The following is a 17395-nucleotide window of genomic DNA, read 5'->3' on the forward strand; positions in this document are numbered from 1 at the left end:
GAGAGGTCTCCCTGAGGACAATAGAGTGTTTACATAGATGAGTTGTGTTACGTTTGTGTGGTTTGTTTTCTTTTTTAAATTATCAGTGACTCTAAGGCTTTCTTTCATCGATGTAGTTCCCAAACAGCAAAGGAATAATCACATTAACAGTTGCTATGAACTCCAGCTTACTTTTTCTGTGGCTGGTTTCGGGCATCAGTGGCTACACTCTGGAGAAATGAGCTATGACAAAGCAGACTCTGTGAACATCTGCTCCTGCTAATATTTTTACATTTTTAATTATTTCAAATCCTGAACTGACTTTAGATATGAAGTATTGTATTGTTTGGGAATGCACAATGGATAACAGTAACTTCTAGTAGCCTTGAGAAACAGGGGCATGATGTTAGATGTACAGTAGGTTTCTATTTAGAGTTGTCTTTTGAAAATTTCCAGCACTATTGGTAGCACCTGATTTTTTTTAGATTAGTTTTTGATTAAATGCTGTCTGATAATCAATGTTGAGAGTAAGTATATAACAAATTTGGAAAGCCAATTTGCATAGCTGACTTTAATCAAGATTTCAAAAAATGCATTTACCATGCTGTCTGTCTTTAAAAAACTTTGGCTGAACTAATGCTGAGGACTTAGCTTAAGAACATTAAGTAGAGTTCTCTGGAGCATTTGTGATTATGCCAACTAATCCTGTCATTCTGCATGAAGTGAGGGAGGGAGATGATGGGTCTCAGAAGAGGGATGGGAGGATAGGTCGATTCCTTATGCAGGAACAAAAATGGGTGGAGGAAGAGTTGGGAGTGTGAAACCCTGTTCAGTTCCCGTGCACAGCTGGGTGCAGGTGCTTCGAAAGAACGGAGATCTAGCAACAACAGTAGATACGGTGTTCTGCCTGTGCACTAATCCGTTCCTGGGAATGTCTAAATGCGTTAAACTGGCCAGTGCCATTATGCAGATAAGGCATACATGGTTGTTACTGTAACATGCAAATTAACATGGGGCTGCCGTCTGTAGGGGAAGTGAAAGCACTTGGATTTGAGAGCAGAGCAGATACAGTGAAATGGAGCTACATGATGCCAGGTCACAGGATGTTGTGCTGTCACCAGGGAGGAATGTGCAGCAAAGTCATGGTGCAGAATCTGTAGCTAAAAGGTCTGTGGAAATTGTTCTGGGCCAAGGAGAGTCTGGTTGAGAATGGGAATGTCTGTAGGGTGCCTGATAGTCACTTCCCTATGGATGTAGTCTGTGGGTGCTTAAATAACATGACAAGCTTTTGGTCAAAACCCCTCACAACTGTTGGAAGTAGCTGTAAATTTTTGGAGCAGAAGCTGTTTGGAACCTCTGTGGCTTGGGAGCATGAAGATGTTGCTTCCAAGTTCTTTTCACCCAAGTAAATGCCAAATTTACTATTTCGCAGTGAACGGAGTATTTTTGCTGTTTGCATAGGATGTTTTTTAATGCTGTCAAATGAAAGACTGGCAAAATCTCTGAAGGTTCTGCCATTCAGAGGTACTTGCCTTCTACTAAACATGCTTACCATGATCTGTGTTCACAGGGCTGCAGAAGCAACCATCTCACTAGTCGCATGCAGAAACGTGTCTCTAAAAATGATGCATAATTGGTGCACTCTATGTTTTCACGGCAAATCTGGGCAGAATATCCTGATGAATAAGATGCTTTATTTCCCACCCCCCACACTGTTTGAAGTCTCTGTGGAGCAGAGAAAGTTACCCTGTGTGAGCTCTGTTGCCGGAGTAGCTGTCCTGCCTTGTCATGTCCATGGGCAGTCTTAACTTACAATGTGACAATAGAGAACACAACCTTCTTTTTATGTAGTAAATAAATGCTGATGGGTGATAACTATTTAGCTCTCATAGGTTTAAAATAGTGACTCAAAAGTGTGTAGGACTTTAGCAGATCTTCATTGCTTTCAACACTCAGCCCTAATCAATTAGTTGGATGTCATCCTGCATATGAAACCCTGTGACCTGAGGCTTTTTGATAGCTGTATCTGTGAATTTGTGTCATGAAGTATAAGGTGTTCTACAGAGATGTCCATTTAGTTTTCTACACGTTGCCATTTTTCTCTTTGAACAAAGTTTTCAGAAAAGCACCTTTTACAGCTAGCCCAGCAGTCCAGCTGAGAGAAGGTGGAACTGAAGCAGAAATTTCCCCATCATTAGTAGCTGTCAGCATTTGATACAATATCTATTTGCACCTTCACTAAATACAATTATGTCACTACTATTGTGGTTAGATGACATAAGGAGTCCATCAGACAACATCTAATCCCACTTTTATGAGGATTAAGGGGGCATGTAATGTTTGCATTGAAGTTCTCTTGGTCTGGCAGACTGTTGTGCTATTTATAAACCTTTAATGGAATTGTAGTACAGCGGTCATATAATTACTATTAACCTTAATTACTTTTCTTCTCTTGACTCTCTAAGAGTTTTGTCTTGGCATTTGATTTTATTGTTTGACATTTTGCTGTGAAAGTTGTTTGAGTATTGGATGGCCACCATAGTTAATTTGGCATAAAATGGGTGGGCATTTTGATTACATTAGTCATGCCCAAGTTTTCAAAATCCTATGTTTAGAGTCCAAAATATTCCAATTCTGTTTAACAAGCAGAATATGGTCCACTGCTCTAAAGCCAAAGTCGTGCATGTCTGTCAGTGGAAATATTTTGGCGGCCGTATTTAACCAAGCTGAAGTTGCAGTGTGGGTAGCAATAAAGCCATTTTTAAGGGAAGCTGACATCAAACACATTGTCCAGATTGGATCTTTGCTTAATTGGAGACAGCTCCCTTTGTGCAGTGTGATGTCCGCTGGCTTTGGTTGGTTGCAGTCTCTTTCCCAGGCTCCCTGTCCAGCAGCCTACTGTAAAAGTTTTACTTCATCTGTCATGAGTGTTTGCCTCAGCTGAACTGATGTGAACAGAGTTTTTAGTTGTGTTTTTATGTGCTTTTTCAATGTTCAGATTGCTTTTTTAGTCTTTAAGGAGGCATTGCTGAGCCCTCGATCTGGGGCTCAGATGAATTCTACAGACTACCCAGCAAGAACGCAGGGGATAGATGAATTATGTCATTTCCCCATAGTTGTTGATGGGAAATAAAGGAAATGTGAGAGGTAGGTGAAAGAATACATAATTTTAGATTGACTCCTTGCCAATGTGTCTAAAGAGCCTGTTAGTGTTGTTGGAGGTGGCTCACGACACAGATGCTCTTAAATGATCATAGCAGTACTGCAGAGCAATGACTTTGTGTTTCAATTGTAATAGAGACATTTAGCTTTTTTGGGCTAACAAGAAGTAAGATAAAATATTAATTGATTCCTTATCATTATGAGATTTCAAATTGGATTTTCTTTTTTCACCTGAGGAAGCAGAAGCAGATACATGCAGCTTTTCAGCAATGATTGACTGGAAAAATCAGCAATGTATTTTCCAGCTTGAAATCTGGAACAATTTTGAATTGTTGAGGGAGATGGCGTGAAATGAAGCAAGTCTCCAGCCTCACTGACTGCAGTAGCAGAGGAGCTTGTGCTCTCCAGAGAATATGCAAAGAAGAAATAATGCCCGAATCCCTGCAAAGATAAATGAGAAAGGGGTGAGAGCAGTGCCTAGTAATGGTGTGGCAGCCGAGAGACAGAAATATTCAGGAATGGTGACGCTTATCTCTGTGTGTATTTCTAAGGGTAAAACCACACAGTCCACAGTCGTTCTGCACTATGTAAGCTTGCAATGTAGGATGAATGGGTCTTACACAATGCCCAAGCCTTGGTCTCTGAATAGTGGAAAATTTAATCAAGGAGATTCCAAGGAGGAGGTTGGAAAATGAAATGAATGAGATAGGATTTTTTTTTTTTAGATGCTAAATTTAGGTGGTGCCCCTGCCCCCCCCCCCCAGCATATGTGAACAAAGGATGTAGGAACATAGACTTATGTTCCTACAGATTTAAATTGTACCTTACCAGATTTAAATTGTACATTTACAATTACTGACAAATTTCACAAAACTTCAAGTCACATCTGCCACTCAGTGGGCAATGATGAATACAAGAAGGTAAAGTGGATTGAGGAGTTCACCAGTGTGCTAAACTTTCTGCTTTCCCTTGGTGATAAGTCTGAATCAAAACCAGCTTAGATACCACAGGGAAGAGTACATGCATTCCTCAGAGGAAGGCATATGCAATCTAGGTAGCAGGAGTGATAAATACAGAAATGAGAAAATGTACTACTACCCTGTGAACTTAGCAATCGGAAGGCAGGAGTTAGCTAGATCATCGATTTGGCATGGACATTTTAAGAAATGCAGAAGGAAAGTGTCATTTGGAGGCCAGTGGGAAGAAGAAAGGGTTGTGGAAGAGACGTAATAGTTTGGCAGACTGTTGATAATTCATTGAGTGGGCACAACAGCCAGCAGGCTCCTGAAAGATTCTTTTCGCTGGATGAATTTAGAGAAGATGCGATGTCATCACAATGTGTTAAATAATACTACAGGGAATAGCTGTATTATCACTACACTTGTGAAAATATAAGCACACCTTGCTAATAATTTTTTAGACCCTGTACTGATGTCTATCAAGGTAATATTTGATCACCTTCTGTATACAAATAGATTAAGAGTAGTTGGACTTCCTAGCAGGTTTTCTAGACTTCCTGTTTCATCCTGTTAGAAACCCATGCTTTGAATAATGAATGTTGTTTTAGGTACGGGGGGGAATGTGGAATTTTGATGGCAAGAGGAAATGCTTGATGTAATTCGGCTGTAGATAAAATCCTACATAGGCAATAACTATCAAGTTCTGGAACAACTAATCATCAGGTAATTTCTTGACTGTGACTCAGTCTGTTGAATGAAAGGACTTGGGAAGATGAAAGATGGTATGTTTCCCCAGAGAGATACCAATCACAAACTAATCAAAGTATCCTGGGAAGTGTCTAGCCAAGCAGAAATTAAATCTTCACTGGACTTTCCAATTACACAGTTCTAGTCCAGATGTTCATGTTGTTGAAATATCTTTATTTCCAAAGGAAAATAAAGACATGAAACACCACCATCATGGGATGTGTACTGGCTGTGACAGTTGCTGTCAGGAGGCAAGAGAAACATTCTTTTCCACATTGCCTGGGATGTGTATCCTGCTGTCTTAGGAGGAAATTGGGGCCGAAGTTAGTAGCTTTGTCTTTCTAGGAATCTTTCCAAGTGTGCTCAGTGCTCACCTAACCAGACAACCTTAAAGTTTTTACGAGCTTTCAGGCAGCTTGATGTAAATCTGTTCTTTGCTGTCTAGCAGGATGCCTCCTGTGGCGGCAGTGGAAGAAAGTGGGCTGACAAGAAACGGGAAAGAGACAGAGGCATTTGTGGGGGTACTGGAGAAGAGGAGACAGTGTGCACTGCTAACTTAGACCATTGCTAAACCCACTGGTATCTGTCTTGTTAAGTGAACAAGAGCCAGTGGAACTGGTGTAGTTGAAGTGCCCTTTTTTTTTTGTAAGTGATTTGGCTAGATGAGCATAGGTGAGAAGAGTGACCAAGTGATAGTGCTCTAAATTAGAGCTTCAGGGTGTACCTTAGTTCTTGTTGCTATTTAATGGAAGAACTGCCTAAATATGGTGGAATCTTTCATGTTTTAGAGAACACTAGTAGGAAAGATATAGTCCAGGTAATGTTGATTTTGGTGATTTTAAGAAATAACCCTTTTGAACTCAGTGAGAGCAGCAGTCCATAAGAAGACATGCTTGGGCTTGTGTTCAGATTATTCAAGTTAAAACATCTTCAGTTTAGTTTCAGTTTAGTTTTTCTCTTGGGCATTTATTGTTTGTTGGGTTTTTCTCTCTTTTCTTAAACATAATTTGGTTGCTCTGTATGGGAAGATCCCTGCTACCCAGGGGCTTTATAACCTTACTGACAAAGCCACAAAAAATCCAGTAGTTGAAAATGCTTTGTTAGGGGAATTCAATGAATGTGATATAATTTCTCAGCTCTGTGATGGCTGGGTGTTGTGGTTGTGGAGATGGGGATGTAAGCACTTCTTGAAATTTCTGAGACCCTCAAAGGCAAGTGTCTTGAAACACACACTCTGCTGCCACTTGCTAGCCCTTGAAAAACAATCTTCAAGTGTATGAAGACACATGAGAAAGGAGCAGTGCCTGTCTGGGCAAAGCCATCTCTCGCAGGCCCAGGATTTCTAAGGTTTTTTTTCCAAGGCTTTGAGGAGAAAAGCTGATTTTCTTGCTGAAAGTGTTGGCAATGCTGCATCACTGCATTACAATTATTTCATATGCCAAGACTTCTGAAGGCTGTTGGTGGAATCAAGAAATAATTCACGATTTAACACTAGCCTGGATGTGTTCTTGTGATGGTTTTTCTGTGTACTTTTTTCCTAAATTTCTCTGAAGAATCAGAGGTTTATTGCCATTGATAAGGAAACTGGATTCAGTGGACTATGCTTTGCGGTAGTATGGGGTTTTTTTAATTTTCTTTTATTTTGTATTGATGTTGCCTGGGTGGCCTTATTCATATGTTAAGAGTATTTTGGCTTCAGGAGAGTGTTTTCATCCAAGACAGAATGACACTGATCTTGATGTCTTTTGCCTTTCCTGTGAACAGGCATAGACTGCCTGTTGGGAACATGAGGATGTGTTATCAATCCGTTGCCATTGCATGGTGTTTTTTTTTTTGTTGGTTTTTTTTTTTTTTGTGCCACATGTAGTTGTCCTTAGAAATTTGAAATGTGTGGGGCAAGGGAAAGGGCTTAATATATGAGTATTTCAGTTTAGTGTCATGGCCTCTAATACATAGGAGGTGATACATGTGACTGGATGATTGCCTTATCCTGTCTGGATTCAAGATCTGCTACTCCACAGTAAAGATTTATATAGATTTCCTCCCCTCCCCCCCCCCCCCCCCCTCCCTCCTTCTAGAAGAGCTTGTTTTCTGGGAAAGAGGCATTGTATTGAGCTTTTTTGACTCTATGTGACCTTTCTTTGTGGATGTTGTACAAACTTTCTCCTTCTGCTAGCCCTAGGACTCTTCTTTGGACTCTCTCCTGTGGCTCTTTTCTATACTTTCTTTATTAAGTCTGATTGCAAACTCTGCCATTCCATGGGATTTGGAGTGTTGCAGTGTGCTGTGATATTACTTCTTGAAAGTGCTGTGCAGGCTTGTATCACACAAGATACTTTGTATCTTATAAGATATTTTAAGTTATATTTTGGAATTTGAAGAAAAACTTTTTTGTCACTATGCCCATCACGTCTTTTCAGCATCAGTTCCAAGAGCTGACTTTTTACGTGCTAACAAAGTGAGTTTGTAAAACCAAGGAGCTGCAAGTTCAAGAAGAAAAGTAAAGGAGAGTTGAAAAATAACAGCAGTAATGGTAATTAATATAGATCATGGAATAAAAGCTCCTGTACTTTTAGATATTTTAAAATTGTCTACAAATTGTAGTCTATTTAAACAGATTAGATAATAGATAAATCTCTCTGTGAATGAATTTTAGTAGAATTGATTTACATCTCCAAATCAATGTTTAGCAAATTAGATCTCTAACATGTAATCCAGAACTTGAAAGTGGCAACCTACTCCTGTTATTTCATGATTATGCTTACTGATGAGCCTTGACTGTGACCTAAGCAACAGAGACAGACGTCTGATTTTCTTCTATACCTAGCAGTTACATTACTTAGCCTTTATACTTTACATAATGTAATTGCAGTAATGGGCCCATTTTGAAAAAAAACCAACAGTAAGACAGTGTGCCGTGAAGATATTTTGTGTAACCCTGAACAGTGTTCAATACTGAATAGGAACTTTAGAAAATGATCCGGTATGAGCCATGCCAGCAGCTGCTGTAAAACCTGGTACTGCCAGGGCACAGGAATCATGACATCAGGCCAGGTCATGGAATAATGAACACCGATCCGAGGGGGGACAGTCTGTCATTTGATCATTGGAGACTTGATCCTACTTCTGTTGGGGAGGGGGAAAGAAAAAAAAAAAAAAAAAAAAGACAGTCACTGAAGGTCAGTTCCTGTACAATAAAATTTATATACTGTAAATAACTGGGATAATCAACATACAAATATGCAAGATTTAAATAACTGTGTGGGGTGATGAAACATCAAAGGGCTGTGATGCCCAATAAATATCTGACTTCAGTGATCACCCTCCATCATGCACATTCCTCTTCAAGAAACTAATTATCTATTAATGTCACTCTCACTGTTCTCACAGCTCCATTTTCCTTTTGGCCCGTGAACTGTGTTGCAGGCAGCCATAGCTTCCTTGGTGTGACCTGAGGCACAGCTCTTCTGTTCTCTCAGTAGCTGTCTGTTCTCCATATTGCTTAACAACCTTCACTTTCTACTTATGTGTGCTTTTCTGGTTCTTTCATGGTTTTTTTCCTCCTCTGATTTTTTTTTTTCTTTCTTGTGATATCCAGAGTCCTACAGGTGGGTTTAGAATATTATTCCAGATGATTCAATCTTTACATTTTGAAATGCAGTTATCTTTAAGAAATTGTATCAGTTCTATAAGCAGAGTACTAACGCTTTTTTACAGAATCATTGTGGGTTTTTTTATTTTCTCCTAAAGCGGTCTGCGTATTTGAAGGCAGAACCTACTTTGAAGGACAAAGAGAAACTGTGTATTCAAGCTCAGGGGACTGTGTTCTATTTGAGTGCAAGGTAAGAATACTGTTGATGTAAAAAAGAATTCTTGCATGTTAGAAATATCAAAGTCCCACTGAAGGCAACTGTGAAATACAGACAGGTCTACCTTAGGAAGTGGCAACAGTAAAGGTATCTAAGGGGTCCTGTGTTTATTTTGTCTTACTGACTTCCACGTCAAGTTTTGCAAATAAATTTACTTTGCATAGCTGCAAGCTTTGATTATGCAACTTGACAATCAAGCTGCATGCTTTCTTCTGTAGGTATTGTCTCCATCATCAGTAATAAAAACTCTAGCAGACTACTTCTATGTTTCCATTGACACCTGTGTGATGCTATTGCTCAAAATTATGTGCTCAGGTGTGAGAGATGCATGAACACAATGGAGGCATAATCTGGAATTAAGGGTAATTCTTAGAGAAAAAGTTAGATGAAAAAGAAGGAAAATTGCTGGCATAGCAGGTGTCTGGTATTTCTAGTGATGGAAATGGGAGGTAGGGTCATTGTTTTATTTGTAAACAGCACACACCTGATGCTGAGGTGGTCTTGTCCTGCTGCATGAACAGAGCTGCTCTTCAGGGCACAAATACACTTTAAGGGAAAAATACCCCCGGGTTGGCTGTGGGTTGAGAATTGCACAAGCTGCTGCAGTGAGTCCCACGTCACCTCTCTGAGGGAGGGATGGGGAGGAATTCCATCTGGATAGAGAGCTGTGTGCTGTGGAGTGGAGTTGAAAACCTGAGCGCTTTTTTCTAGGGCAGAGAGAGGGGAGCAGCTCCTCGGGCCATGCTGCAGCTATCACACCAGTTTCTGGAAATCTCAAAACATTTTCATTTGTGAAAAATTGTGTTTTACAAAGTAGAACTGGGGACTGTTGTCTTACTGCTGTCAGTTTTAGTTTTAATCTTTGTGAGCTTAATTCCTGGAGTAGGGGCTTTGAAAATGTTTTGAGAAAGGAAAGAAGCTGACGAGAAATAATTTTGGATTCAGTTGTACTCTTTTCAGGACTCTGAGCTTGTATTTTCAACATGACACCTGGGACATGAATTCTGTGATTAGTCCATGGATATAATTAACAACCATCAAAAGTTACGTGATGTTGCCTTGTGTTTCTTGCAGCTGGCAAGTGCAATGCTGTATGAACAAAATGCCTCTGTTGGCTCTGCTAGTCTGTATTTTGTTGATGACACTTGTTTGCTGGTGGGCTGCCTGACTGTCCTGGTAGAAATATTAAGCAGCAGCTTTGGCTGATTCAAGTGCTGTTTTTTCAAGGACTGAATTACATGCAGTTTCTGCTGAACAGCCTTGTGGATGATAATTGAGAGCAGAAAATCCACATGCTGTATACTGTGTTGGTCAGATAGGAAGTCATAGGTGGGCGCTATTTTATTACTACCAGAGTTCTCATAAAAGAGTATGATTAATGACTCCAGCTCAAGAGAGACTAGGAATGGCACAAGGGCTGATTTCATGCTTAAAGTCTTATAATGATGTTATCAAGGAAATGTGGGGAAGTTCTTCTTTTTGTCTGCATGTAATTCTAAACATGATTTTTTGTTTTGTTTGGCTGCTGCAGTTGTGCCTGCTATAGGCATGCACTTTTCTGTTTGAATATTGTAAGACATGTGAATGAAAAATTATCTTCCAAATTAAAAGTTGTAAAAGAGTTAAATGCAATCCAGACTACTCTAATTGATATTATTTCTATCAAAGGCAATTTTTTTTTTTTCTCTTTCTTTTGTGGAATTGAGGGGTTTTGCCCGTCCTGGTGTACACCACGTCTGTGGCTGGCTTGCTTTACTGTTTTATAAGGTTAGGGTTGGTTTCTCTGTCAAGATTGTTTAAGGTAAAGTTTGAGCAGTTTTTTTGGTGTTGGCCATTGTGTTCACATTTCGTCTTTACATTTAATGCTTAAAGAGGATTTAAAATTAAATGCTGGACCCATAATAATAATACTACATGCAATGGCATATGCATGATTTTAGATTCTTTTCTTGCATGCAGAAATACAGGGTCCTGAGTTCAGTGAGCTCATGTTTTAACCAGATTGCTGATTTTAAGGCAGATGTCTCTGAGGAACATGTTGTTTGCCTTATTTTCTATCTTTGTCATATCTTGACTAGAGCACTGCAAGACACGTTAATTAGGGCCTGGGGGAGCCTGCAGGTGGTACCTCTGTGGTAGCTGGGTTGCTGAGGCAGGCATTTTGTGTGGTCATACTGCAGTGATTGCGTGTGACCTGCACTAAATGCCTGAAGATATTCAGATACCATCATGTGGCATTGGACATTTCCAGACGCCTGGTCCAAACAGCTGAGAAACTCTTTCTAAATAGGGAAGCAGGGCCACTTTCCTTCAGTGTTACTACTGCAGCGTTGAGGTCACAGATACTCAAGTTTGATTTTACTTACTGTCTAAATAACAAGCTGCTTTAGAGTATTCATTATGAGGACCCTTGATTCTCGAATCTGCTGTCCCAGTTTTTGAGAAATAATGGTTATTCTTTCAGGCATAGCTTTAAAAGAAACTTCTGAGGCAAGTTGATAGCTAAGGTAAGAGAAGAATGAGAGCTGTTGCCCCACTTCTGCTTCCCTGAAAACATGTGAGTGTAGGGTAGCTCCTGATGCTTTTATGGTGCTATGTTGCCCTTCCAAATGGTTTTCAAAGGTACCTGGAGTTTAGCATAGGCAGTTTTTTGCTTGTACATTATAATGCTAAAAGTCTACTGAAGTTATTGTTTGTCTTTATTTCTTATCTCACAAGATTAATCAATTACCTCAACAGGACCACAAAATGCAGCGTATTCCAAAAGACAGTTGTACAGCTTTGAACTGTCCAGAATCTCAACAGATCCCCTTATCTCACAGTTGCTGCAAAATCTGTAAAGGTAAGGTAACAGCAGATATACATATCTCTATAAGCTCAGTGTAATTTTCCATTCTTGTAGGTTATATAGACATTTTTCTGATCATTTTGAATAGGACACTCCTACACATGACAATCACTGTAGAACTTGGGAAGCTGAAAAGGTAACATCTGCATTGTGACATCTGAAAATTGTGAAATGCCTAATAGTGTAAATTCTGTGAAATGTGTATGTTTCATTCTAGCCAAAAATGGGTGAAAAGTCAAAGAAATCGTATCCATAATTAGAGACCTTCTACCATTCGCCCACTCCAGTGTCCAAACAAAATGAGACTGGGGAAATGTCCATGTTCACCACCATCTTTCTGAGATGCTTTGAGATGTCTCTTTCTGAGAACTCTTGGTGCTATACAGTTGTTTGAAGACTGGAATAACTTCTTTACCTGTTTGGGGTTGTAGTCTGCATGTAGAGGCAGAAGATTTAGTGAATATTTTTGTATGCAAAGAACCTTTGTATGTTACACCCAGTCTGATCTTTACCGAAGGAGAAAGCTGCAGGAAGTACTCTGTGTCTTGAGTGCACTCTTTTGATCTGGACTAATACCAGTATCTTCAAAGCTATGAGCAATTACATCTTCAAGTGGCTACGTCTGTTTCTTCTATAGCTAAATATGATATATTGATACCTGGCATCAAAGAAGATGTTAGACTCTTGGGCTGATTTTAGGTATAATTCAGTGAAAAGAAGGGTGCAGCTATAGTTGTTTTTGTGCTACTTAGCACAAACACGAAGGATATGATTAATAACATCAAGCAGAGATATAAGAAAGTAGAAGAAAGGAACTTAAGGGAAGTTGATAGGTCTTGAAGTCTATCACAGTCAAAAAGATTTTTTTAAATAATTTTCTGTAACGTCTTCAGTGGCTCAGAGAAAACAATTATGTATTTCTTGTGCCTGGTATAGCTAGAAAATTTTAATATATGTCAGATGAGTGCTTTCTGAACGTTTTCAATTCTCCCTGAATCATACTAGCTTGGCATCTCATGAGCTCTGGAGCTTATTCGTTAAACAAGAAGCTGTTTTACACTATTATTCAGCAGCATGTATTTTGTTTATTAACGTAGCTGATACATAAGTGTTGAGAATCGTAAGAATAACAAAAAGTCAGTAAAAAAGCCATCACCTTTTCTGGATGACATATATGTTCTTAGTTACTTAATGCCAAAATCTGATACAAACCAATCCAGGCCAGGAAATCCAAAAATGAGACTATTGCTTTGTCATTAACTGAGGCTTTCATGAGAAAGACAACAAAAAGACAAAGAGTCGGTGTTGCCATGGCCAGAGGTTGCTCTTGATACACACACTTCTGCTGTCATCGATGTGTATTGAAGACCCTCTAATGCTAGTGAAAGCATATAGAGCTTTTTGCTTCTTAATGTCCCATGTCAGATAACACCACCATGGTAGCTAAGGTGAGTTATAATGTTTAAGTAACATTACTTAAGCGTATCTCTAGGTTGCAGTGAGGCAATCCACAGCAGGAAAGAAAGAGAGAAAGTAAGATGTCAGCCTCATATCCTGGTAGGTCTGTGATGTTTGCAGCATGACCATGTCACTCAGTCTCGGTACTAAAACATTCTGCCTTTAACGGGCTCTTCTGTTTCTCTTGTCTTGCTTGGCTTGTGTTGGTTCACACTGTTGATGAACTGCCTGAGTGCAAATCACCTCTATGACCAGACCTCCAAGCATATTCTGCTGTTGTCCAGCTTGAAGTGCTCATTTAACAGCTTGTGTGAAGTTAGGGGTAGAAGCTCTTTCATAGCAAAATACGAAGCAGAAGCCAGGTGGAGTGATAAGAATAATAATCTTTTCTTCTGACTCATTTGTTATTTTGTAGGAAGTCTATGTTGCAGCCTGATTCCAGCTTGCATTCTGGAGCTGTTGCTGTTAGAACAGTCCTGGTCCCCTGAGCCTGACCCACGTTCCTTAGTTTTCCTGTGGGAGGTTTTGAAGAGAAGAAAATAGTTACTGGAAAACAACAGTGAAGTACTGCTGCTTGATCAATTCTAATGCCTTAGTTAAAGAAGGAAACTTTTTGAACAAATAAAGTTATTGAGAAAACAATGAAGGAGACAAGCTCCACACCTTTATAGACAGATGTGGAAATTGTGGAAGCTTCAAGTCAGTTACTAGAACCAGTTTGAATTCAGTATAGTAAAGGACAATTTAATGGTGTTCAGCAACATAGCAGCATTAGATTTCATGAGAGCAAACAGAAGGAATTAGAAAAAACATACTGAGTTGAAAGGTTCAATCTAAATTTTCCAGCCTGGAAAAAAACTTCAGAATCTTAAAAATTTGTAATTAAGGTGCAATGGAAAACAGTTACGCTCAGGAAGAATAAAAGGGAAAAAATAGGAAATAAGGATGGCTGAAAGGTGAGATTTTAAAAATAAATGTCTCTGAAATGGAAAGGATGATGCAATCAGCAAAGAGTATTCAGTCAGTGGAGCATGAAAGGAAGAGATAAGGGGAAGAGGAAAGCAAAACAAGTCAGTGTTAATCAGAGACTTTCAGTTAAATGTGGAAAGATTTTATAAATACATCTGGGAACAAAAAGTGCTAGAGAAAAAAGTGGTATCACTAGTAAATGAGCTACTGAGTATCTAAGCTATTGAGCCCTTTTATAAATGTCCGAACAAAACAAAACAAACAAACAAAAAGATTAAGATAAATATATAATTAAGAAGTCTCCTGTAAAATTACTTAAATTACTTAACAATGACAAGGAGACAGTAAGGCGGTTTAAACAAGCCTCCTATCCAGCTGCCTTAGATCAATGCCATAACCTGAAATTGAATCGAAGACCTAGAGACAGTCTGTTCTTGTGGCTTTTACTTCTCCTTTTATCTGTTTCATTCTTGGTACAATTTATTTTTCTGTATCTCATGGCTAATAGAAAGGTATTCTTTGACCTAAGTGAGAAAAAGATAGGACTGTCTTTGACAAGGACGTTTTATAATCCCTGAATTCTTTTTAACCCTCAATCATATTTGTTTCTGTACAGGCCATGACTTTTGCACCGAAGGACATAACTGCATGGAGCATTCTGTCTGCCGGAACCTAGATGACAGAGCTGTCTGTAGCTGCCGAGATGGCTTCCGAGCCCTTCGAGAGGACAATGCCTACTGTGAAGGTAATGCCTTCTGTAGATGCTTAGCTTTGCTGTGGGATGAATGTATTGATTCTTAAGTTCTAAGTCTGTTAAATGCAATGAATTAGATATGCAGTATATTAATAAACTAATTATGTCTTCAATTAAGTTTGTTAAAAAAAAATAATAAAAAAAATCTGATCAGTGTTGAAGTGGCAAGTTACTATGGCTGAGATCTTGAATTAGAATCATAGAATCACTTAGGTTAGAAAAGACCCAAGTCAATGACCTTGATCATCAAGTCCGACCGTTAGCTCAGGATGCCTCCATGGGAAGGTTTTCCTTTTTTTCTTCATGGTGTTCAGATATTCAGGGAACCTGAAAGTCAACCATTTGAATAACATGTTAGTATAACATTTATAGTCTCTTTTTACTGCTGCCTGTTCCCAACCTCTCACCCCAGGGAGTAAGTAGATGCCGTAGACTAGATTCTAGTATTGTTCGTCATGCTCAGTAATGATTTATTATTTGAGCTACTCTTTCACTTTCAAAGAGCAGCAAGCTACTTAATCAGAAGAGAAGCCTCTATAACTTGTGTCTTTACAATCTAGCGGAATCCTGTGGAAAAAAAAAGCATCCCCACTCCAGCAGCAAGAGCCAAAGTCCTGTGCACAGTCTCTTAGCTTTTGTGCTGACTGTTGCTCTTACTCGTGAAAACTCTGATTCTGCAATATAATGCTAGTGTACTGTCAGGCCATCCTTACCATAAAGCTTAAGTGTTGGCAGCAGGATGGCCTTTGACCAATAAGCAGTTTGGTTCAGATCTAGCCTGCTAAATTGTAAGTAGAGCATCTGTGAGTGGAGTCTAAGGTGCTCTGCAGTCCCATCTCATAGCTGGATTGTTCTCTGGTGATGCCCAATTAAATGGGATGAATCAAGGCCTTTTAAGACTGTTCCTTTGGCTGAACTTTGCAAAAGTTAATGCCTGCCACTTACTTGAGTTAGTACCTGCAGTAACATCAGTAGGAATGCTCATCTGTAGATCTAGATTTGAGAATTCATGAGTATTTTCAGGAAAGGAATGAATAATTGATTCTGCTTCACATACGTCTCTACTTAACGTTTATGATAAGCCTTTAGATGGAGGCGTGTTTTGAGAAGTTCAACTAAAAATCATGCAGAAACAAATCCTTTGCCCCTCATCATGTTGCGGCAGGCATCTGACATCAAGACCTGCTGTATAGCTTGTTCTGTGTTGCAGCATTACCCACTTCTTATCCCATAGTCCCTGGAGACTATGCTGAGGCTTAGGCTGCAGATCTGCATTTCTGGGAAGTCATCAGTCATTTCCTATTCAAGGGGGTCACTGGAGTGATGAGGTTATGGTGAAATCAGTGCTTTAAGAAGGTTTTTTTTTCTGCAGCTCTATTGTTACTCTGCTGAATGAAAGCAGAAAAACAAGTTACGCTCTCTTAGTGATCTCAATGCCACTCAAATTAGAGTGTGGAACTTGCCAGGCATAAGCAAAAAAAAAAAAAAAAAAAAAAAGCTTTTTGATCAGCGTTGGTGGTGAAATATTTAGATGAAGACACAGTAGATTATCGTATGTGAGACTGATGCATTTGTAGTATAAGTGGATTTACCAGTTTGTGCAGGACCTGAATTCAGCATGATGATTTTTTGAGAAGATTGCTGGGCTCAATTGCTTCTGAATAGGCAAATGATACTTGCTTAATTGCTTTCGAAAAGCTTGCATAAGCAAATAAAAGGTTGGGACACATTATTTACATTAAAATAATTTTATGTACCACTATGTTTGGATGCATTAAATTATCCCTTAAAAAGTTGACGATTTAGGGCCTGGTCCAGGAATACTTGCTTATGTTGAAGATAGTGGGAGTAAGTCCCATTAGGAAGTTGCGCCCACATAAGCAAAACTCACGATGTTGGGTCCCTGTCAGATGAGGTTCTCCCAGTCAGGGTCAAACCTAACTCAGCAGGCAAAACAGACTGATTTCGCTGCTCGCTGTGTACGGTAGCTGCAATGTAAGCACCACACTTGAACTGTGCACACTTGGTACACAGGCGTGTACCTGGCCTCGACTGGCCACCCTGACAGTGTGCAGGTCAGACGCTGGAAGGAGGGGAAATAAGGTGGCAGACTGAAACTTTAGGATTGATTTTGTGGAAGAGAAAGGGCAGGGAACTGAACTACCCCTGCTTTTTCAGAGTTGTGCTTTTAGTATTGTATCCCTTTTCCAACCCAAATGTCTCTTTGAGTGCTGAGTTTTCTTATTTCTGGAAAGAGACTCCTTACCTCAATATTGAACAATGTAATAGCAAAGGGCATAACAGCAATAGCGTAACACCAAATCTTTTCAGAGTCCTGTCCCTCATCTTGAAAGGCTGAAATGGTCCCAACCTCCCTTTCTCAGCACATAGCCTTTCTTCACTGTGCTGTTATTGTGGTTTTAATTATGAGCAAAGCCAAGCTGTAGAAATGCTGCGTTAACACAAAAGCCTTTCAGAGAATGCTTTTTGTAGTGGCTGAAGCCCGTGGGTGTGATAGCTGCTTCTGTGCTCGCACTTAACAAACTTCAGATAGACTGCAAAACTGGATGTCATTGATTCTGTGTTAGAGCCAAACCTTGCTAAATATGATCCTGATTTGTGCCTCAGCACTGTCAAAATTCAAAGAATA

At 39.5% G+C, this 17395-nt stretch overlaps 1 protein-coding gene across 1 annotated transcript in view; it reads left to right on the forward strand.

The window, feature by feature from the left end:
- NELL2 (neural EGFL like 2) overlaps positions 1-17395 on the forward strand; it is a 150276-nt gene that overhangs the window by 52269 nt on the left and 80612 nt on the right. The window contains exons 10-12 of the mRNA XM_056341603.1: positions 8598-8689; positions 11456-11558; positions 14608-14736. Of these exons, the coding sequence (XP_056197578.1) occupies positions 8598-8689; positions 11456-11558; positions 14608-14736 (324 nt within the window). The remainder of the gene's footprint in view (positions 1-8597; positions 8690-11455; positions 11559-14607; positions 14737-17395) is intronic.

The sequence above is a fragment of the Falco biarmicus genome, chromosome 5, assembly GCF_023638135.1.
Source record: "Falco biarmicus isolate bFalBia1 chromosome 5, bFalBia1.pri, whole genome shotgun sequence".
In the NCBI taxonomy this organism is placed as follows: domain Eukaryota; kingdom Metazoa; phylum Chordata; class Aves; order Falconiformes; family Falconidae; genus Falco; species Falco biarmicus.